General features: G+C 39.9%; 2 protein-coding genes across 3 annotated transcripts in view; both read right to left on the bottom strand.

Annotated features, from left to right (window-relative positions):
* LOC100695786 (zinc finger protein 239) overlaps nt 1-23,828 on the bottom strand; it is a 630,955-nt gene that overhangs the window by 387,202 nt on the left and 219,925 nt on the right. The gene's annotated exons all lie outside the window — the stretch shown is intronic.
* The window catches only part of LOC102079609 (zinc finger and SCAN domain-containing protein 31), a 55,733-nt gene continuing 38,973 nt past the window's right edge, over nt 7,069-23,828 (bottom strand). The window contains exons 1-3 of one of the 2 annotated variants that reach the window (XM_005464563.4): nt 13,143-13,487; nt 11,107-11,370; nt 7,069-8,174 (exon numbers count right to left, since the gene is read on the bottom strand). In XM_005464563.4, the coding sequence (XP_005464620.3) occupies nt 7,192-8,174; nt 11,107-11,370; nt 13,143-13,314 (1,419 nt within the window). In that variant the 5' untranslated portion in view covers nt 13,315-13,487 and the 3' untranslated portion in view covers nt 7,069-7,191. Of the gene's footprint in view, nt 8,175-11,106; nt 11,371-13,142; nt 13,488-23,828 lie in introns of those variants that run through there. The other variant, XM_025901464.1, reaches the window with a different exon arrangement.

Raw genomic sequence — 23,828 nt, 5'->3', positions numbered from 1 at the left:
ACTGTCACAGTGGCTGATAGTGCCCCAAGTTAATACTTAAAAAAGCTGCAGCAAAGCACACAAATATAAACAGTGCTTGGTGACAACCTTGCTTTTAGCCTTTAACCCTCTGGGGTCCAGGGTATAATTGGCCGTTTTTGACTACTTTTGATTTGCCCTCTATATTTCACCTTTGGCAAGATAAACAGTTTTCAATCTGTTATTTACTCATTTTGACATAATGTTTCAGCACAATTTATCTAAATTCAGACATAATTTAAAATACGAGTAGAAAGTGATATTTTTTGACTGTAAAAATCACAAGCATGTTTAAGGAATCATTTTCATAACTTGAAATGCAAATAGAAATTGTATATCTTTTAAAAATATGCACAAGTTTTGCAAACAACAAAGTTATATGGTACTATTTGGTATTATTTACTATTACTTACTATTACTATAGTACTATTTGCTATATGGTACTACTACAGCACTGACTGGGAGGCTTTGAACAGATCACATAGTTCAATTCAACATATAAGACTTTAAGAACGCACAAGCATCTACTTAAAATCTACTGAATTTATCATCTGTGATATTATTATGTACAATTCCAATGTACAATGTATTTTGTTCATCTCCCTTAACCTCCTAAGACCCAAACTCTTCCACGGCATGCATTTTTAATTTCTCTTTGATATTTGGTCATATTGGGGCCCAATAAATGTAAAAACAAAGAATTACCAGATTTTTTTTTTTTACCTTATTTTTGTTTTTATGAAAAATCAGAGCCACATATGAGGATATTCGTTTAAAATTTTGATAGAACAGTAGCAGTATAATGTCCTCGTAAATGGATATCAGGCCCTTGAAGAGCAAAATTTAGTATTTTGGTCTAAATAACCCAAAATGTGATGTCCGCATATGTGGACGGCAGGTCCTAGGAGGTTAAATAAACAGGCAGCCTTAAAGTATGAAATATTCATATACAAATACACAGATGTGTGTACTGTCTCAGTGGCTGATAGTACCCCACAGGCCTCAGTGTGAGCTTGAAGACATTTATAATGTTTAAGTAGTTTAATGTGCAGGTGCTGACAATAAACACATTTTGAATGAAAGCCAGGGAACTTTGGTAGCACAGAAACAAGTGGCTATTCTTTGTGACCATATGGATCAGTCATATTACCATTATTTCACCCAAAGGCACCAAGTTAATACTTAAAAAAGCTGCAGCAATACACACAAATATAAACAGTACTTGGTGAGAACTTTTAGCCTTTAACCCTCTGGTGTCCAGGGTATAATTGGCCGTTTTTGACTACTTTTGATTTGGCCTCTATATTTCACCTTTAAAAACTGTTTATCTTGCCAATCTGTTATTTTCTCATTTTGACATAATGTGTCAGCACAATTTATCTAAATTCAGACAAAATTGAAAATGCAAGTAGAAAGTGATATTTTTGACTGTAAAAACCACAAGCATGTTTAAGGAATCATTTTCATAACTTGAAATGCAAATAGAAATTGTACATTTTAAAAAAAATATGCACAAGTTTTGCAAACAAAGTTTTATGGTTTACCTAAAAATGCTTTTTTTAATATAACCATTTCAAACTACAGTATTTACAGAACAATACGGTGCTCTGCATCAAATAAGAAGGCACACAAATTATTTATGGAACTCCAAAAAATAGTTTGTTTTCCACTATAACACAGATGAGAACAGCACAGGGATAAATCCTGCAGGTCTGACAGCAGGTGTGTCACTCAGTGTTTACCAGTGTTGGGTAAGTTACTTTAAATTAGTAACTTAGTTACATTACTAGTTACTTCTCTAAAAAAGTAACTCAGTTACTTCAAGTTACTCGTTACTTTCAAAGTAACTAGTTACTAGGGAAAGTAACTTTGGTTTTACTCAGAATTCTCTTGTTAATGTGTTGCTTCTGTAACTGGATACCCAGCCAGACTGCCAGTCTTCTAGCTTGCTTACTTGCCACAAGTGCACTGTGCCACCTACCACTAGAAAGGAAAAAATAATGTGCACATTTCCACGAGAGAAATCCCACGCCTGGACCGTCGTTGACCGCCGCCATGATTCTAGCCTGCTTTTTACATCCAACACAAAAACTGCAGTCGTGGTGCTTTTGATTGTACTCAGAACTTGGAAATTCTGCCTTCTGAATAGGAAGATGTAGGTAACACCAGACTGCAGATGAGCTGCATACAGAGCTGGACTGGGACAAAACAATCGTCCCGGGCATTTTGACTAGAGACCGGCCCACCATTATAGGAAAAATCATAAAGCCTTTGAATGAAAATAAACACTGTTGTGACAGTGATGTACACTGTTCTGATGGTATATATGTATCAATCTATCAATTGTTGTAAGACTCAGATAATTATTTTTTTAAAAGCGAGACATTTTAAATGAGAATAATAAAGAAAAGTATTTCCTTGTCCCCCCCTTTCCCTGTTAATGCCCTACCTGGCCCCCTGGCAACACTTTGCTAGACCCGCCCCTGCACAGTTACCAGCTGTCAGCTACTTAGAAAAGGATCCTGGTGTTATTTGTCTCTCAGAAACAGTTCATAACTTCCCTTCAACTCATTCATGTCACCTAAAAGGTAAACCTGTTTCTCCATCACCTGTTCAGCTCTGATGATTCAGTAAGGACATCTCCTGGTTTCATCTGCATGTTTCCCTCTCACCAGATAACCAAACTGATATCATGACCAGCAGCTTTACAGCTGTGGCTCCAGCAAACATCAGCTGATACTAGAAATTAATATTAAATAAATTCTAACAACAGCTGATCAAGCTTAAACGTGCTGCTGTTGTTTAACGCGACATCCGCTGGCACACCTTCAGACTCCGCAGCTGCATAAAAGCCTGTAAGATAAAATTAGTGCACATGACAGGTGTGTGATTCATCTGGAAGTTATGTGCAGATTAGTGTACAATGAGAGCAATTTAGTATGTTTTTAGAGGCCCATGAGCAGTGTTGGTGCCCAGTCTGGATTTGTTACATCCATTTCATATGCTGGTTTGCCTGCAATAATGCTAAATCATAAGCTACTCAGTCGACATGATGACATGACGTGGTTCTGCAGCATCACACATTAGCATGTTTTATCTCATTATCTATGACCTCGGCACATTGAAAATAACACTAAAAGCATTTTAATAGTGATATGAATTAATTTAGAACTCACCGGAAAGAAGATGCGGAGACCAAACCAACAAAAAGCTGGGGATTGCACAGAACTCGATCCGCTCGTCTCACCGCTGCAATGCAAGCCTGACGTCTTTGTTTAGTAATATCGGATACATGGGATCCCTCACGTTGCCTCCAGGTTGAAAAAGAAAAGAGAGCCCATTATCCAGCTTCTTGCCTTCACGATCGTGTGATCAAACATTGCAACTGATAACACAACACGTACGAACCATAGCTGAAGCTGTATCCTGTGTCTAGCCTACTGTCATGGCGGAAGGGGGCGTGGCCCACCTCCAGTGACATCACGCTCCAAAGCCCTATAGGTCATGATCGACTCTGGGCTGGACCAATTACAGCTGAGGAGGCCGGATGCACCCTCCCCCTTGTTTAGCAATCTTATAGCCGAACTAAAGAAAATGGAGAACAAAAAAAGGAAAGGAGGTGTTTATGAAAATATCACTAAATCTGTCATTTATTAATTTTAATATTAATTAATGATCATGTCTTACCTCTAGTGTTCTTGGTCTTAATTTAAGGTTTTTCCTATAGCGATTGACAGATCACGTGACTTTCGCGCATTGTATGCTGGGAACTCGAGGCAAAACAATCCAAGTACCGCATCAAATGCAAGCATTTGCAGCACCGCAAAACGTTCATTCTCCGGTTCCAATAGCTTCTTGGTTTTTCTTTGCCGCACAAAAAAGGAATGTACAAAACTAAGGAGAACAATGCCGGTCCGTACAAAGACAGACTCGACGAAAAGGCAAAGAAAAGATACGAGAAAAAATTAAAGGAGTGAAAGGGCTAGACCCTTACAAGCACACAGAGTGGACAAAAGACGTTAGCGTGCTGCCCAACTTTCACCACGCTCAGATTTATAATTATACGGTTCTTGGAGTGAGTGCATACACTCATGAAGTTTTTAGTAACTTCAGGTCACTGCAACAAGCCCGGGTACAGTTTACTGACGGATGGGTACAGGACCTTGAAATGCACCGTGTAGAACGATGATCGTACAAACAAAGGTAAGTTTACCAGTCTCACAAATCGTCTTCATAAATACACATTCATTAACCGTTTATTAATATAACCTTTGAGCTCAACGGTAATTAATTAGTAATGGAAATAATTTCTGGTACGCATTACAGAAATGTAGCAGTGACAATAATATTATATGTTGTAATCGCACTGGACAATTAGTGATACAAAACAACTGTTTTATCCTGTGAATAAAAGTATATGTTTTTGTCAATGTACCGTGGTAATAACAGAAGCGAAATGCAATATTGTGTCAGGACAATTCACTATTTATGCACAATAAACAAAGAAGCATAGCGCGACAATTTCTGTTCAGCGCCAGACTTGCTTGTAACCTATATCACCAATTATGTTAAGAAAAATGACGTATTAACCACTACAAAACACTGACCTTTGTGGGAATGCTTGGAGCAGACTAACATGTGAGCTGGAGTGTTCTGAGACGTTATATTTGGTATATCCAGACCATCCGTCGGCTCTTACTTCGGAAACATGGCTTAAAAAACTTCTCTTCAACGACGTAATCCAATATAAAAAAAAAAACGATCTCTTTACCCGTCGGCTTCCTGTGGCTGTCATGCGACCGGCTATTGCAGTTAATAATACAACAGCTTCTTGCCATTTTTTGTGTTTCTTTTTATGCTGTGTAACTGAGTTCAATTGAAAGCCTGCGTGCGCTAGTACCTCTTGCCTCAAGTTCCCAGAATCCTTTGCGGTTTTACCCCTGAATGACGTCACATTTTCAATCTCTATCCTGGTGGGCCGGTCTCTAGTCACAATGCCCGGGCCGATTTTTTGTCCCAGTCCAGCCCTGACTACAGCTGTCATGATCACTGTCTAGCACAACACCTGGAGCTCAGGGGGCAAAACAATCGCATGAGTGCTGCTGTTTGACTGAGGAAGAATAAAGTAGTCGTGGTAAGCAAATCACATGACCACTTAAAGACAAAGCAACAAGGTGATATATACCAGTTTATAAATTGTGTCGATAGGCCACGTAAAACCAGAGTCATGATAAACTATATATACGCGGCGTTTTTTCCTCAATAGTTTCGTCACGTTAGCGCTAGCAAGCACTCTCTGCTTATGAGCGAAAAAACCAAACAAACAAAAAAACAGGGGAAGTTTTAGGAGTGACGGAGAGAGAGAGAGGGAGAGAGAGAGAGAGAGAGAGCAGAAAAAGTGAGAGAGCGAGTTTTGAGATGAGGGAGATTTGTGACGTTTAGCGTGTTTGGGGTGTGTAGTTAATGTGTTGTCTTGTGTAGTTAGTGTGTAGTGTTGTGGATAGTTTTGTGTTGTGTGTCAGAACAATGAGGCGACTGCTGTCTCCAGGTAGAAACAGCAGTGATACACCTGCTGCTGTCAGACCTGCAGGTATCAGGCTGTGATGTTCTCCTTTATAGTGGACAGAAATTATATTTTTGGAGTGGCACAAATAATTTGTGGCATCTTATTGAAGAACAGCTGATTGTTATGTAAATAGTTTGAAATGGTTATTTTAAAAAATCAAGGTAAAAGGTAAATGGCTGCAAATAACTTTGTTGTTTGCAAAACTTGTGCATAGGATTTTAAAATTGACAATTTATATTTGCATTTAAAGTTATGAAACATGATTCATTAAACATGTTTGTGGTTGTTACAGTTGAAAATATAACTTTTTCTAGTCTGATTTTATGTTTTTTGTCTGATTTTAGATCAATTGTGTTAATACAGTATGTCAAAATGAAAACATAACTGTAAATTCAATTATAGTTTGAAGTCCGCACGTTCGACCCAAGTTGAAATGGAGACTCTGGGTCCGTCGACCACAGAGGGTTAATCAGAAAGCCTTAAGTTTGCTAGTTATGTATCGGGCTAATGTTTAAAGCTTTCACTTGAGCAAATTAACTCATATTACTGCTAAGTAATGTGAGCTAAGTTCACAGCATATTCCATAATAGCGCTGCCATTCTGCATCACACTCAGTGCATTTCAATCATTTCTCCAGCAAGTTTGATAGCTAGCAAAATAATAACCATAATTTTAAAAAAATAGCATGTGTAACGTACACATACTGGAAAATTATTTACTACGACTCACCTATAATGCGACTGTCGTTTTCCATCAAACACTCATTAAAACAGCAACCTACAGGTATGTTAGCGCACTCATCAGGGACTGGCCGAGGGAGGGGCGGGGTCACACGTTGAAACAGACGCAAGCCAGCCCAGGCGGGGAAATTTTGCTTCTACATTTTGTGACTCATTTTATTTCTCTATCTGATAAGAAAACTATTCAATCAGATAGTTATTTGTGGTGAATGAAATACAGTTACTTTCAAGCACCACATCTGAAATTCAAGCACTTTTCAAACCTTGAAAAGACAACATTAAAATTCAAGCATTCTCAAGGATTTCAAGCACCCGTACAAACCCTGACAAAATAAACCTTAGACTCAAACGTTAGAACAGGCCTTTACCTTTTTCTTTTCTTTAAAGCCACCTACTATCTGTCACATTGGAAAATCATAAATAAAGTTGTCCAAAAAAAGAACAGGCTTTTCCCAGCAGCACGCTATGTAGCAAATATTAAAAAAGAAAATAGTGGCCATTACAAATTATATCTAAATTTATATAGTTCAATTCATCTGTCAAAACACTCAGCATAAGTTACACAATGCTCAGCTGAAAACACACGAGTTGCCCAAGATTCACATAATTTATAGAAAATGTAAATTTTTTGTGATATATATATCATTGTCGGGACGATAAATGTCTTATATCGGGATCTGAGATTTTGGTCATATCGCACATCCCTAGTTAAGTGTGTGGTTGAGTAAAGAAAGTAAGCCAACATGATATCGGAGCCTTCATTTTAATCCAATGAACAGAAGAACACAGTGCTGACAATTTTGAAAAAAAAAGAAAAACAAATAGGGGGAAAGTCACAGCCGTCCCACATTTTCTAAGCATGAAACTTTAACCAGTATGAATTCTCATCATGTGCTTCTTTAAGTTTGCGCTCTGATTGAACTTTTTTCCACAGCTGTTACAGCAATATGGTTTCTCACCTGTGTGAATTACTGAGTGACGGTCCAGTGCTGTTTTATCTGCAAATCGTTTCTCACAGTTCATACAAACATACGGCTTCTCACCTGTGTGACATCTTATATGACGCTCCAGTGCTGCTTTCAAAATAAAACCTTTCCCACAGGTGCTACAAGAATACCTTTTCTCCCCTGTGTGACGTCTTATGTGAGTTTTCAATGCTGTTTTCTGATTGAATCGTTTCCCACAGGTGCTACAAGAATACGGTTTCTCACCCGTGTGAAGTCTCATATGTGTAGGCATGTAGGCTTTAGAGTGCATTTTTTTTCCACAGATGCTACAAGAATACATCTTCTGACCTAGATAACTTGTTAAATGACGATCCAATGCAGATTTCTGATCAAATTTTTTCCCACACGTGCTACAAGAATACATTTTCTCACTTGCGTGAATTTCTAAATGTTCAGCGAGGCAGGATATAAACTCGAAAGTTTTTCCACAGGTTTCACATTTTAGGGGCATTTTCCTTTCAGTTTTACTTTGACTCTCTTTGCCTACTCTTTTACTGTGACGTCTCTTTCTGTAACGTCTCCTTTTCTTCAGCTCTTCATTTCTAGTTGATCCTGAGTCCACATGCTGGCTTTCTTCATGATCTCGGCTCTCTGGTTCAGGAGAGCTGTGAGAAAGGAGCTGCTCACTGTTTGGTTCTGGCTCACTGTGGTCATTTTCCTCATAAGATTGATTTACCACGAAGGTATCAGCCTCCTGCTTCAGTCCAAGCTGCACTTCCTCCTGTTCCTCCTTAATCTGTGGAGGCTCTGGGTCCTCCTCGTCCAGGCTGGAGTTTCTCTCTTGGGTACAGACTTGCTGGTCTGCAAGAACCTCCTCCTCACAGACATCCTCCTGTAGGAAGTCTGAAGAGACAAATGGAGCAAAAACAAACTTTTGAGGAAATATAAGATAATGCAGGAAGGTATACATACACACAACAGTGATAATAAACAAAGGCACAAGTAAGACTGACACTGTCAAAGAGAGTACAAAAGCAATGCTCTGTTTTCCATCTAGCTTCACCTTCCAGACCTCCTGCCTCCATCATCCCTGGATCACCCAGGATGGACTCACTGCTCTCACTCATGCCATCAGGATATTCACCCGGACCTCTGACCACAGTTTTAAATGTTCAATTTTTTTTAACTGCTGTCCAACATTAATTTGTAAACGATTTACTAGCAATCTTGTCAAAACAAAGTTCTTTACTTGGAGCACAGCTCTACAAGAAAGGCAGTGGGGAGAGGGGACACTTGGGCAGTACATTTATCACGACATATAATGTCCGTATCACAGCACTGGCTATGAATTTCAGACGGATCAGGCCTTAACTTAGCAAAAGAGTTATCAATTGTTCTTTTCATCTTTTCTCATTGCCCACAGCTACATCCACTTCTGTTAGGCCTAGGCTACTCACTAGGGCTGTGTATCGTCACTGATTTCTATAATCCATTTCTCTTTCATTTCTGATCATGTGAGACTTCGTCAGAATTGTGAGCATCACAGCAGATGCCTTTGTGTCAAAGTAACTGAGAATAAAAACACAGAAAAACATCAAGGAGATTTTCCTGACCTGGCTTTTTATAGGCAATAACCGCCTGAAAAATATTCTGCAGTAGATCAAAAACTGAAGAAAACCATGAATCAACATATGAACATTACCCAATGCTGCTGAAGTGAAGCAAAGCAAAGTTAGAGGGTTTGATTAGAGACAGCAAAGTGTTTTGCAATTTAGCATAATTTTAAAGAGTTTCAATTTCTTCGTCATTAAAGAGCAGAAATGAGGCTTTCTTGTCAGAGGTCATTTTTTGGAAAAAAGAAAGCAAAAAAAACGAAACAACAATGGCCGACAGAGCTGTACACGACTTGTGTAAAACCGGTCGGAGCGGGCACGCTCCGTTTTGCGTAACTATTTTTAAATCCCGGTAGCTCTGCAACCACTTAGGCTAGAGCAATAATTTTTTTTGCATATGAAACCGGAGGAGTTGTACTTACATCTTATGCCATCAGCTTGTCCTAGGTCACGGTTTTCTTCCACATATAGCTTTGCAAAAACTGCATAAAAAGCGCTTGCAGCAACAAAAACATAATATTCCAGAAACACGTTTTGCCGATCCGATCAGCTGTTTGTAACACTTCCTATGTTGGAATAGACGTCAGCGTGAACTTTCGCATGTCCGCCATTACCTGTCCGAAACCGGAAGTGACGTCATTTTCGCGGAAATGTAGTTTTTTTTACTATCAGGGCCTCAGAGCCTATACTGGTGTTTTTAAAAGTTATCTTTGACTTTATGACTTTCTGTGTCATTTCTGGGATGCTTAGAACTCAAATTGCACTGCTGGAAATAGTTTATTTTGATGCATATGTTGCTTTTTTGCAAATTTGCATTATAATATTTATTTTCATTTTTCCTGCAGTATATAAAAATTGGTGTATTTCAAAAATAAAACTATGAAAACACTCAAAATAAATTTCCTGTGGTGGGAAACTATTTTGTGCAACTTTTTTGTATTTACAGTTTTGAGGGATAAGCCTCTTAAATTTCTCTAACTAGAAATATATGTTAAAAAAACAAAAACGATTTTCAATTTTTTTGTAGTTTATTGCACTTTTTTGCAATTTATGTAATTACTAAGCACTTAATGCATACATATTATTACAATTTGGGCTATAATGGTTGTATTGATGTATATCAACTTGAAATGCTCCCAAAAATGGCTCTACAGCATGTAAAAATATAATATAAGCTCTGGCGGACTTGGTTCTATGGTAGGTCTTAAAGGGTTAAGCAAACGAATAATGCAGAAAACAGAGATTTGAGATGGGAACCTGTTCTTGAAGTACAGAGAGAGAGAGAGGAAGTGGGATTTTTATCGTGGTGGAATCAAAAACATCAAAAGTAAGAGGGAATTCATGACAATATTTATTATATGTGAAATGTAGTTTTGATCTTCTTTTGCTGCTGGTTCAGTCAGAAACCTGCAGCAAACAAACAAACAAAAAGACGTAAACACGGAGGAGGGACCCGGCGCAGACGCAGAATCTGTTTGCTGTCGGCGTGTCCGTGTATGTCACGTCGGGTGAGAAAAAAAACTTCTCACTGATTCTGATGTGTAAGTGGGTCTGCGCTCTGTGTTTACGTCTTTGTGCAGAATCAGTGCACCTGCTTTCATTTACTGATTCAGCTGTTTGGTTTAACCAGCTTTAACCTGAGATTCTGCCGTTTTTGGCTAAATACATTTATACTTAAAAGTCGATTCAGGATTTAGTTAATCGATATGCCTTTATTCACTTTCAAACGTACACACGTGAAGGACTACAGCAGGGGTCCCCAATCCCAGTCCATGAGGGCCGGTGTCCCTGCAGGTTTTAGACACACCTAAAACCTGCAGGGGCACAATCAGATGCGTCACATCTGATTTAAATGGATAAATTACCTTCTCAACATGTCTTGAAGTTCTCCAGAGGCCTGGTAATGAACTAATCAAGTGATTCAGGTGTGTTGACCCAGGGTGAGATCTAAAACCTGCAGGGACACCGGCCCTCGTGGACTGGGATTGGGGACCCCTGGACTACAGGAATATCTGGACCACGGCCAATCAGAGAGGTCCCATGGTTTAGACCACGATATGGGCATAATGTGTGTCTGTTGTTGACCACACGGAGACTTTCACAGTTGCTGAGACTTTTTTTCTTTTGTACTGAACAGCTGGTTGCACCGGTGTGACCTGGGATTTTTTTAAGTCACACCACTGAGAAATTTGGTCGCACTCTAGAGCCCTGGTTTTACATACCTATTCTGTGTAACTTTATCACAGGTTCCCAGATGGTCTCCATCAGTCTGAGCTGCTCTTCATCAGTCCAGACAATAATGCCTTCAGCCTCCTGCTTCAGTCCAAGCTGCTCTCCCTCCTGACTTCTGCAGAGCTCCTCCTGTTCCTCTTTAACCTGTGGAGGCTCTGGGTCCTCCTGGTCCAGACTGGAGTTACTCTCCTGGTTACAGACCTGCTGCTCATACAGACCCTCCTCTTCTTCACAGTCATGATGATGTGGGAGGTCTTGAGGTACAAAGAAACAAAAGAACAATAACCAATATTGTAATGATACAAAAACACATAAAGACACATTTTTAATATCAAAACCTGAAAAAAATGTGATCATTTACACATTTCCCTTGCTATAGGCTTTGTCCCTTCATGTTTTAAACAAGCTATAGTTCAGCCTCTTCTTAAAAACACAATCTGGACCCAACTGTTCTGGCCGATTACAGGCGAATTTAGAAGCTTCCCTTTCTTTCAAAAGTTCTGGAGAAAGTAGTCCATTTACAGTTGCAGGTCCACCTTGATCTTAATGTGATCTCTGGAAAGTTTCAATATAGTTTTAAATAACTGCACAGTACTTTTAAGGGTTTTAAATACATTCTTTTAACTCTGGACTCTGGCAGCCCTGCTGCCCTCTTGTTGTTGGACCTGACAGAAGCTTTTGACACAGTTGAGCATGACATCCTGTTATCACGGCTGGAATCATATGCTGGCTAAAAGGGTTTTGGCCCTACTTATCTGGAAGCACGTTCTATGTCAACATGGGCCCTTACAGCCCCTCTTAATTAAAATGTACCTCAAAGCTCTATTTTTGGTTCTGCCTTGTTTGCATTGTATATGTTGCCACTGGAGTCTATTTTCTTCCTCCCTGGGACGTCTGCAAGTTGTTCAAAATGCTGCAGCAAGGCTTCTGACCAAATCCACTAAGTATTCACATGTGACAGTGTTGCTAATACAGCAGCACTGGCTCCCAATTCAATTAAGAATCAATTTTAAGATTCTGGTTCTGACTTTTAGAGCTCTTCATGGACAAGCACCAGCTTACATTATTGAACTTCTACAGCCCTATGTCCCTAGCAAGTCCCTGAGGTCATGTGTTTAGGGCAGGGGTGGGCAATCTCAGTCCACGAGGGCCGGTGTCCCTGCAGGTTTTAGATCTCACCTTGGGTCAACACACCTGAATCACATGATTAGTTCGTTACCAGGCCTCTGGAGAACTTCAGGACATGTTGAGGAGCTAATTTAGCCATTTAAATCAGCTGGTTGGTTCGAGGACACATCTATAACCTGCAGGGACACCGGCCCTCGTGGACTGAGATTGCCCACCCCTGGTTTAGGGCCTGCTTGTTATACAACATGCAAGGCTAAGAACTAAGGGAGACAGGTTTTACCAGTGTGGCCACAGACTGTGGAACGCTCTCCCTCTGAGCTTAATATGTGTGGACTCAGCAGTCTCTTTTTAAAAAAACAACTAAAAACACATTTTAGAATTGCAATTAGTTAATTTTGTCTGTTTTGTTTTATGCCTTGTTATTTAAGACAAAGGCACTTTGTGATCTTTTGTCTTCTTGAAAGGTGCTATATACACAAAATTTTTGAAAGTCATTTTTTCAAATGACTTGAAGATCTATCTGCAGAGGAGCTCGAGAAACTTCCAGTATCACTTAAATCTCACGTGTGGGAGCATTTATAATATACTTACATAAAGCTACTTGACGCAACTGTTATGATTTGGCACTGTATAAATAAAACTGAATGAAGGCAACACAGCCTGTTAGGAATGTCTGAGCCTATCCTATCACCTTTAACAACAGATGCCATTAAAACAGTTTTCCATTCAAAATAGAGATTTTTTTCCTCTGAATTCATCACCAAAGTAACAGCTTCCTGCTCTCAGCTAACATCAGCTTAGAGAAATCCTGGAGATGCTTTCTTCAGATTTATCACCAATCAACCAAACACTTTAGAATCTGAGCTTGAACAGCACAGAGTTAAAAACATGTCCATACCTATGATGTGTGAGTTTCTGTCGGGTTTCCGGCTGATATCCAGCAGTCTGTGCTGACGGTTGATCTCCTCCTCATACTGGACGATGGTTTTTTGAACCTCTGAGAAGATTTCTTCACAAACAGCAGTTAGTCTCTCCTTGATGAACTCTCTCAGATACTGAACTGAACTCATTGCTGCTTCAACTCAGGCTGAGCGGATCGATACAAGCATCGATTGGTTTTGCTATCAGGTCCACACTAGCGTTGCAGTCTCTTCTGTGTCGAGGGTTCTAAATGTGAGCCGACTAACCTGAAACCAGGCAGATTTTTGTGAAGAGCTCTTGTGGCGCTTGTTGATGACGTCGTCCCGAGTCCCCAAACGGAAGCTGCGTTCATGTCCCAGTGTAAAACTGGGACTTGTGACCTTCCTCCGTATACCCGTTTTTATCCAAATAAAAAGGATTGTTTTTAAATAAACTAGAAAAGTTGATTTGTGTTTGGTAAATGTAAAATTTCTAGTAAAGTGTTTAAAAGCTGTTCTGTTTATTTAGAAAAGAAACGTCCACTTCATATGGAAAGACACTCGTGATGAACTGAAGCTTTCCATCCAACTGGTCGACTCATGTTTCGAAGCATTGTGATGATTCATTTGCTCTACTGCGCCATCAAGTGGACGATTCAAGTGAAACGGGCTCTGTGATTGTATTGATGTGATGTGTAAACCTCTAAACTGAATAAATAAATTGTTTTCGTGGTTATTTATCCCGAATATTGTCTCAGTATGTCTGATACAAAAGAGAAAGTGGAAACTATCAGGACAGAGTTTTGGTATGATTGTGTAACTGTTAGCCTCAGACAGTCAGTCAATAGTATAATTCAGATCATCGATCAGTACATTTGCATATTTTTATAACTAAAAAAAGAAAGCTGACACTTTCGAGACTTTATCTAAGGTGTAAGCATCACAGCAGATGTCTTTGTGTCAACGTAGCTGACGCTAAAACAGAAAAACGATTTTATAAAAATATTCAGCAGTAGATCAAAAACGAAAGAAAACCATTAATCAACAAATGAACATTACCTGATGTTGCTGAATTGAAGCAGAGCAAATTACAGAGGTTTCATTAGAGACACACCTTAGCGTTTTGCAATTTTGCTTAAAGTTGAAAAGTTTAAATTTGGTTAGTAGCCTATTGAACGGCAGAAATTAGGTTTTCTTTTCGGAAGTATTTAAAAGGGAAAAAACAGCGTCTGACAGCGATGTAAACAACGGTAGTCTTATGCGTAACAAACAAGCGAATAATACAGAAAACAGATTTTTAGACGGGAAACTGTTCTTGAAGTGTGTGTGTGTGTGTGTGTGTGTGTGTGTGTGTGTGTGTGTGCGCAGTGGCCGTCCTAGGCTGTTTGGCGCCCCGGGCGAACACTCCCTCTGGCGCCCTCCCCCTGCCACACACACACATACACACACACACACACACACACACACACATGAAGAGAGAGAGAGTATGCACTGTATGCAAACAGCTACCAAACAGCCATCATAATTCGTCATACAATGAGAACAGGACAAATCAACAATTGACAATGACTACTTAATATTAAAATCTGTAACATAATGTATTGTTTGGAGTTTAATCTGTTACAGTTACTATTTTTAAAATTTCTTTTTGGAGCAACTGTAATCCACATTATTTCCTTAGGGGTTAATAAAGTATTCTGATTCTGATTCTGCAGTCAGCTGATACTGAAGAAGTCACTTAGATGAGTGACGAAACGTTTCTCCCACAAAACGCTACGTCCAGATGAACAGATTCAACTTTTGGAGATTTACTTTCCTGGATGGTTGAGAATGCATCAAGACGTCTGATTCTGATTGTTTCAGGATGACCTGCCATTATCCAATCACACATCTGCTTACCTGGATCTTTTGCTCGTTTCTCCTCCTCTTCTTCTCTTTTTTTCTAAACTGAGGACCTGATGACTTTGAACTTTTCTTGTCCATCTTACATTGGTTTTAATTTTGCACTCCAGTATGAACACAAATCCCCCAACTCGAGGATCACCACAACTTAACCTAACAGACCTACACCTTAGTTCACAGATTCACGGTGTATTTCTGGGATTTCACACAACCCAGGATTCAAATCATGAACACATAATGGGTTTGGATTTACAATATTATGAATGAAATGTGCTCTATTTGGAAGCAGCCCCCCCCTTTTGACAGGTTGTGTGAGACTTTAAATCATCAAACTGTAAATTATAAATTTTAAATTGTTATTGATCCCTTTACCCCGAGTCCTAAAGTGTATATTTATTTTCTTACTCTTCTTATATTTATTGTTTGTTTACTTGCACTGCTGTAACTGGAGCCTCGTCATCTCATCTCTCTATATACTGGACTGTATGTAGCGGAGATGACAAAGTTTACTTTGACTTCAGCATCAGGCGCACCGAGGGCTCTCGCGCTCACTTTTCGGTTATAGAATTTCGAAAATATATCAGTACAAATTTCGGGCAACCGCCCGTGTCGCCCGTATCAAAAACCGCTACTGTGTGTGTGGGGGGAAGGGGGGAGAGAGAGAGCTGTGCATGAAGTGTGATTTTATCCTGGTGAAAGCAAAACAGCAAAAGTAAGAGGAAATTCATGAGTATGTTTATGTGAAGCGTAGTTTGGATCTTCTTTTGCTGCTGGTTCGGTCAATATTGTTTGAAGAGAAATAAAAACCTGCAGCTTCAGAATCAGTGCAAAAAAAAAGTGTAAACACAAGCACGGACCCGCCGACGGATCAGATTCTGATGCTTCAGCGGGTCCGCACTTTATGTTTACGTCTTTGTGCAGAATCGGTGTACCTGCTCTCATTTACTGTTTTACCTGTTTGGTGGTTGTTGAAATGTAGTAATATTTATATTAAAAATCGATTCAGGATTTTAATGAATCGATATCACGTTATCCAAGCAAGAATCGATTTTAATCGATAATCAAAACCCGCTCCTAGTAGCTGTCTAATCATGCTTATGTACATCTGGATAATGACACAAACTAGTGTTTGGTGCTTCACTTATTAATAAACTAAAAGACAGAAATCAGATTATAGGATCTGTAGTGTTGTTTATTTATATTATGGTGCTTATCATTTGTGATATTTATTACTGTGTGCATACTTTATTAGGAGAGATGAAATAAAAAAATCTCTTCCTTGCTGGTTCCATCGAAGAAGAAATGCTCAAGGAACTATGTAACGCGTACGTAATCCAATTCCACAACACAGTGTGATGGGGAAATCAGCTGTATTTTGCTGCCCATTTTCGCTGTGTCCAAATTCATGGGCTGCATCCTCCTGAGGACGCATTTGTAGACCGATTACGTCACAGCGACGCGCCGAAGGCTGTCCAAATTCGTACACTCCTCCGAAAGCCGACAAATGCGTCCTCCTTTTCCCCGAATTTGAAGGATGGGTCGGGTGTGTCCTTCGTGGCCCACCATATCCCAGAATTCATAGCGCGGCCCAGCCAAACTCCAGTTTCCGGCAATGGCGGCCGCTACTAAGTTTTAAAATTACTCTTATTACTCTTTCTGGGTCACAAAATAAACTTTTAACATATTTTCAGGCACGAATGTGGGTGTGTAAACTTCGAATATCTGCTCGGAATATCAAGATATCGCATATTTCTAAAAGTGCTTCGAAGTTTTCGGAGACATCTGTTACCCACCAGCTCGATAGCTAGCCGAGAGCTCGAGGGTCACTGAAGCCGCCGAGAACGGCACAACTCCTGGCACATCATTTTCAGATCACCGCAGACTTTTGCTACTCAGGTTAAACGTAATATATAAGTCACTTAGATAACCTAAAAATGTTATTGTTTGGCTTTTTTTCAGTGTTTTATTTGTTCATGAGTAAATCGGTTTGGCTGAGATTAAGGTTATTAGATTAGATTAGATAAAATAAAACTTTATTAATCCCCCGGGTGAGTTCCTCCTTGGTTTTCACACAGCTGAATAAACGTCAAACAGAAAACTGATTAAACAGAAGTGTGAGATGGTCGAGAATTTATGCCAGTGTCCTGTTATATTTTATATAGCAAGGAGCAGACGGCCGAGTTTATTAAACTCCACCAACACAGCGGTGACGCAAATCTGAAGGCTAGACCGTCCCATTTCATAGCCTCCCACTTCCGGCCTTCTCGGTCTTCGAAGGACCCGGCCCACGTAGACCGCGAAGGCCGGGTCCTCTGAAGGATGCAGCCGACGTTTTGGGACACAGCTATTGACTCACAGCTAGAAGGTTCTGAGTTTGATTTAACCATCTGAACTTTTTTTTAAAAAACATCTGAACTTTCTGTGTGAAGTTTGCATGTTCTCCCCGTGGTTGTTCCGTACCTCTTGGGGTATTCTGGATTCCTCCCACTCCCCACAGATATGCAGCTCGTAAGGTCAGGTTAATTGGTGGTGGTCGCTGTGTGTTAGTTTGATCGATGACCTGTCTAAAGTGTGCCCTGCCTTTTGCCATTGTTACCATGGAAATGGATTGTATTTCACTCACATTTGCAACTAAAAAAAACAGACCTACAATTGAAACGCATTTAGGAGCCACATGTGTATAAAAAAGTCTGATAACATTAAGCCTACGCACACTGAAAGGGTAAAAGTAGCGGTGATGATAACGCTGGGACAGTTTAACATGGAGCTGGAGTTGGTTTACACCACAGTGAGGAGCAAAGAGATCAGGCTGAGTGAAAGAAAACATGCTTCTGGCAACATAGAAAACAGTGCTTTTCCTGTAATCACCATGAAAATATTTACTGGTAAAAAGCTAGTGGAAGTCCTTTATCAGACCACCTGATCAACCAACAAAAGCAAACTTTGCAGCTGTTCCATCCACTGTTGTTTGTTTTACACAGCAAAACATCTGGAGTTAGCCTCCAGTGTGCTTTACTACACCATATTTATTTCAAGGCTTTTGTAACATTTTTCAAATTGAAAGTGAAATAATATAAAATACTATGTTAATTAAGTTGTATTAATATTAAAAGAAGAAAAATGGCAGAAATGATACTAATGGTAATGATAACATTGTAAGGAAAATGACTCCCTTACTACAATTATTTATATTATTATTTAGTATCGCACTTTCACATGAAGAACATTTGCACACAAGAAGTTAAATTATTTATTGAATATTTATTGTGTATTTTAAAATCAGTTTGTAGACTTTGTTTTAGAAAGGAGATAGCTACATGGGGAATAAATGCCTTTTGTTCCACTAAATTGTATCCTGTATTCAGGATTGCTTTTAACTAACCAGGTTATTGTTTAATTTTGGTTACAGCGATGGTCAGTTTAATGCTTTATCTACCTTTGTGCACTACCGGATGACTAGATCTTGCTTAGAGAGCTACTGGGTTTGTAGCCATTAAACATATCAGACATACGTACATTCAGGGCCCAAACTATTTAATGATTTATAACCAATTTGTAATACCTTTATTGCCTGTAAATGGCCTGTATTTGTATAGCACTTTACTAGTCCCTAAGGACCCCAAAGCGCTTTACATATCCAGTCATCCACACATTCACACACACATTCACACACTGGTGATGGAAAGCTACATTGTAGCCACAGCCACCCTGGGGGGCACTGACAGAGGCGAGGCTGCGTGACACAATCCCTGGGGCTATTACACAAAATGCAAAGTTACTATCACATTAAATATGAGCAAATGTAGAGAATAAGAGCCACACCTCTTCTGGTGCCATGCACTTACACATCCTCATCATCTGAACTGCTGTCTTACTCTCCCTCCATCATCTTCATCATCCTTCAATGCTTCTGTGTGACTCCTGGAAGTCTAAAAGATCCTGATATCACACTTAACTGAAACCAAACTTCTTTTTCCTTTTGTTCCGCCTGTTCCGTTTGGTTCTTTTGCCATAAGAATTATTTTCTAAAGGCCAAGAAAGATGCCCAACGAATTTACGGCCTTGCCATATTGGTCTATTTGATTGACCTTTGTTTTTATTGTTTATTTGATTTTATTTTCACTTGCTACACACACAGACATGACTGGGGGAAGGAAAAGAGAGAAAGAAAGAGGTAGGGAAAGAAAAACAGTGGGGAAGAGGAACGGTGATAAAGGGCAAAAAACAAAACAAACAGACAAAAAAATACATTAATCACCTGGATCACCTGTTGAGAGAGAAAAAAGAGAAAAACAAGCAAAGAAGAGAGCAATATAATAAACAACATCATCACGATGATCTATGTGAATATAACAGTAAATACTAAATATTGAATATTATTGTGCAGCACGTAGGATCAACAGCGCACAGTGTGCTTTAAAGTAGGAGCCAAAAAGTGACGTGCCCGTGAGCTCTGCCGACAGCCAGCTGTGCCAGAGGGACCAAGCCCCAGGCCCAGGGGCCAAGGCCCCCCACCCCCTGAAAGGGCCCAAGCGAGCCCCAGGCTCCAGGCCCTGACAAGCAGCCGCCAGGAGTGAGTACCTGGATGCACATCTCCGGACACCAAGAACCAGACAATGCAATGATGACTGAGGATGTCTGCCACTGGCAGGGGGAGTGGTGGGGGGGAGATAGGCCTCCATACCTTGGAGGGCCTGAGATGTCCCTAGAGAGGTGGTGTCTGATACCCAACCTGACATATGGACACAGACAAACAGGCACACACAGATACGAACATCCATTCCCACCCTCATGTTCTCATATGCAATTACTCAGCACTCACCCAAAGTGGAGACAGACATAAAGAGACACTGTACACACAATCAAACTCCCTAAGCATACTCTATACCCCAGGTCTAGGTACCCTTGTCCCTAGAGGGGGAAACTGCACCCAGACCCAGGTAGCGTTACCCTTTTCCCTGGGGTGGAGAGAAGCAGACCGCCCCGACTCTGCAGCAGCAGGGAGGCCCCACATTCCAGACCCCAATCGGCACCAGGGGTGAGGTTGTACACCGTGATGGTCTTCTGGATGCCATGTAGCGTGCCCACCCCCAAGGTCCAAGTTGTGAGTAATGTGAATGTCTAAGTTGTGGGATAAAATTGAGGCACAGGCAGCCAGAAGGGGACGCTCCTGGGGTATCCCCCGACGCCCCAAGCCTGTCCCTACCCCCACACCAATCACAACAGCGAAGGTGGGACCAAACTATGACCCCGCACCCCCACTAGGTGATGGAGCTGATCAAAGAAGCCCGGAGCAATTGATCTGATGTGGTGGCAGAGGCTGTATCAAGACTAATGTAATCTATTAGATCATTTCTATATTGGTTAGAATTAAGATTATTTTTATTTTTCTAGTTCATGAGAACTAAAACCAAACTAACATAAAACATATCATCCAAAGGCAGCTGCCATACAAAAACCTAAATATCAGGATGTCCACTCTAATAATAATAATAACAATAATTATTATTATTAATAATAATAATAATAATAATAATAATAATAATAATAATAATAATGATAATAATAATAACAATAATAATAATAATAATAATGGAATGCATTTATATAGCGCTTTTCGGGAACCCTCAAAGCGTTTACAATACCACTATTCATTCATACAGAGATTGAAAATGTGACGTCTTTCAGGGGTAAAACCGCAAAGAATTCTGGGAACTCGTGGCAAGAGGTACTAGCGCACACAGGCTTTCAACTGAAATCAGTTATACAGCGATAAAAAGAAACACAAAAAATGGCAAGAAGCTGTTGTATTATTAACTGCAATAGCCGGTCGCATGACAGCCACGGGAAGCCGACGGGTAAAGAGATCGGTTGTTTCTGAAGTAACAAAGAGCCGACGGATGGTCTGGATTGCAGCCATTCAAAGACCAAATATAACGTCCACTCCAGCTCACATGTTAGTCTGCTCCAAGCATTCCCACAAAGGTCAGTGTTTTGTACTAGTTAATACGTCATTTTTCATAACATAATTGGTGATATAGGTTAAAGGTCTGGCGCTGTACAGAAATTGTTGCGCTATGCTCCTTTGTTTATTGTGCATAAATAGTGAATTGTCCTGACACAATATTGCATTTCGCTTCTGTTATTACCACGGTACATTGACAAAAACATATACTTTTATTCACAGGATAAAACAGGTTTTTTTGTATCACTAATTGCCCAGTACGATTACAGCATACAATATTATTGTCACCGCTACATTTCTGTAATGCGTACCAGAAATAATTTCCACTACTAATTAATTACCGTTGAGCTTAAAGGTTATATTAATAAACGGTTAACGAATATGTATTTATGAAGACGATTTGTGAGACTAGTAAACTTATGATATGTACGATGGTCTTTCGTTCTACACGGTGTATTTCAAGGTCCTGTACCCGTCCGTCGGTAAACTGTGCTTGGGCTTGTTGGAGTGACCTGAAGTTACTAAAAACTTCATGAGTGTATGAACTCACTCCAAGAACCGTATAATTATAAATATGAGCGTGGTGAAAGTTGGGCAGCACGCTAACATCTTTTGTCCACTCTGTGTGCTCGTAAGGGTCTAACCCTTTCACTCCTTTGATTTTTTCCTCGTATCTTTTCTTTGACTTTTCATGAAGTCTGTCTTTGTACGGACCGGCATTGTTCTCCTTAGTTTTGTACATTCCTTTTTTGGGGGCCAAAGAAAAACCAAGAAGGTATTGGAACCAGAGAATGAACGTTTTGCGGTGCTGCAAATGCTTGCATTTGATGCTGTACTTGGATTATTTTGCCACGAGTTCCTGGCATGCAATGTGCCAAAGTCACGTGGTCTGTCAATCTCTACAGTTGTAGCCACAGCTGCACTGGGGCAGACTGACAGAGGCGAGGCTGCCATATCGTGCTATCGGCCCCTCTGGCCATCACCAGTAGGCGGTAGGTGAAGTGTCTTGCCCAAGGACACAACGACCGAGACTGTCTGAGCCGGGGCTCAAACCGGCAACCTTCCAATTACAAGATGAACACCCAACTCTTGAGCCACGATGAGCCTCTGTTTGCTTCTACCATGACATCGCATTCAGTCATTAATTTATTATTTATTTATTATGTTTAATATCATGAATTTTTCCGCTCTCCTGAATATTTCTTGAGCGTGGGATAAGTGTGGGTTCAAAGTGCCTTTTAAGTCTAAGTTACCTCTAGACCAGGGATGTTACAGTGCCCAAAGCGATGACTAGTTCACTGGTACATCATATGGAAGCCAACAGCACCCTAATAAATATTTCTGATCTTGTAACAGAGTATGAGAATGTTAAAGTGATGCAGGTGCTTCAACTAAAAGTCCACACTAATGTGGGTTAGGTCCCATAACTGGTTGTTAAAAACCTCACTATACTATATCAAAGTGAGACAAAGATAGAGCAATATCAAAATCTATGAATCCCACGGGTGTGTGTCTCCATCAATATGATTGTTTCCAAGGTCTTAGGGGTGGGTTTCAATAATCAATTTATTGATTCAAATCAACTTTAGCTTTAATAATGCAATATTGATTCATTAAAATCGTGAATCAAATTTTAAATATACATATATTTTGCCAGAAATGTCAGAATCTCAGTTTAAACCTGACTACAACAACCACGAAACATGGTTTCCGCAAGAAGACGTAAACACAAAGCGCGGACCCAACGTATCAGAATTAGTGAGATTTTGGCTTTCACACCCAGCCGTTGGGGCTGAAAGCCGAAACCTTACAGATTCTGATGTGTTGGCTTCGTGTTTGTGTTTTTTTGCACTAGATTCTGAAGCTTCAAGTTTCATTACTCCCCAACCAAACTGACTGAACCAGCAGCAAAAAAAGATCCAAAGTAAGCTTCACATAAATATCATCATGAATTCCCTCTTACTTTTACTGTTTGGCTTCCACCTTGATAAAATCACAGTAACTAATTACTGATTACTTCCCTGAAAAATTAATCCCATTACTTTACTTTTCCGTTACCGTCACTTGACCCTTGTTTCAATCCAGGCGGTCAGTGTTGACATTGTGGAGGACTATAAATTCCTTGGAGTACACATTAACAATAAACTGGACTGGGCTACAAACACCACAGCACTTTACAGGAAGGGCCAGAGTCGCCTCTATTTTTTGAGGCGACTGAGGTCCTTCAACATCTGCCAGAAAATGCTCAGGATTTTCTACGAGTCTGTTGTGGCCAGTGCGATCCTCTATGCTGTTGCATGCTGGGGGAGCAGGCTGAGGGTCGCAGATGCCAACAGACTCGATAAACTGATCCGTAAGGCCAGTAATGTTGTGGGGATGGAGCTGGACTCCCTCAAGGTGGTGTCGGAGAGGCGGATGTTGTCCAAGATAAAGACAATGTTGGATATCACCTCCCACCCACTCCATGACATGCTGGTCAGTCACAGGAGCACGTTCAGTGAAAGACAGAGTACCGAAAAGCTCCACTGAAAGACACAGGAAATCATTCCTGCCTGTGGCCATCTCCCTGTACAACTCATCCACTTAACACACTGTTTACTGCAACAGCTACACATGTTTCTTTTTAAGCGATTTATTAATAAGTGACTTATATATATACATATATATATACATATATATATATACATATATATATATATACATATATACATATATATATATATATATACATACATATACATATATATATATATATATATATATATATATATATATATATATATACATACATACATACATATATATATATATATATATA

The sequence above is a fragment of the Oreochromis niloticus genome, linkage group LG3 (genome assembly GCF_001858045.2).
Source record: "Oreochromis niloticus isolate F11D_XX linkage group LG3, O_niloticus_UMD_NMBU, whole genome shotgun sequence".
Classification (NCBI taxonomy): Eukaryota; Metazoa; Chordata; class Actinopteri; order Cichliformes; family Cichlidae; genus Oreochromis; species Oreochromis niloticus.
This window is presented reverse-complemented; position numbering and strand designations above follow the sequence as displayed.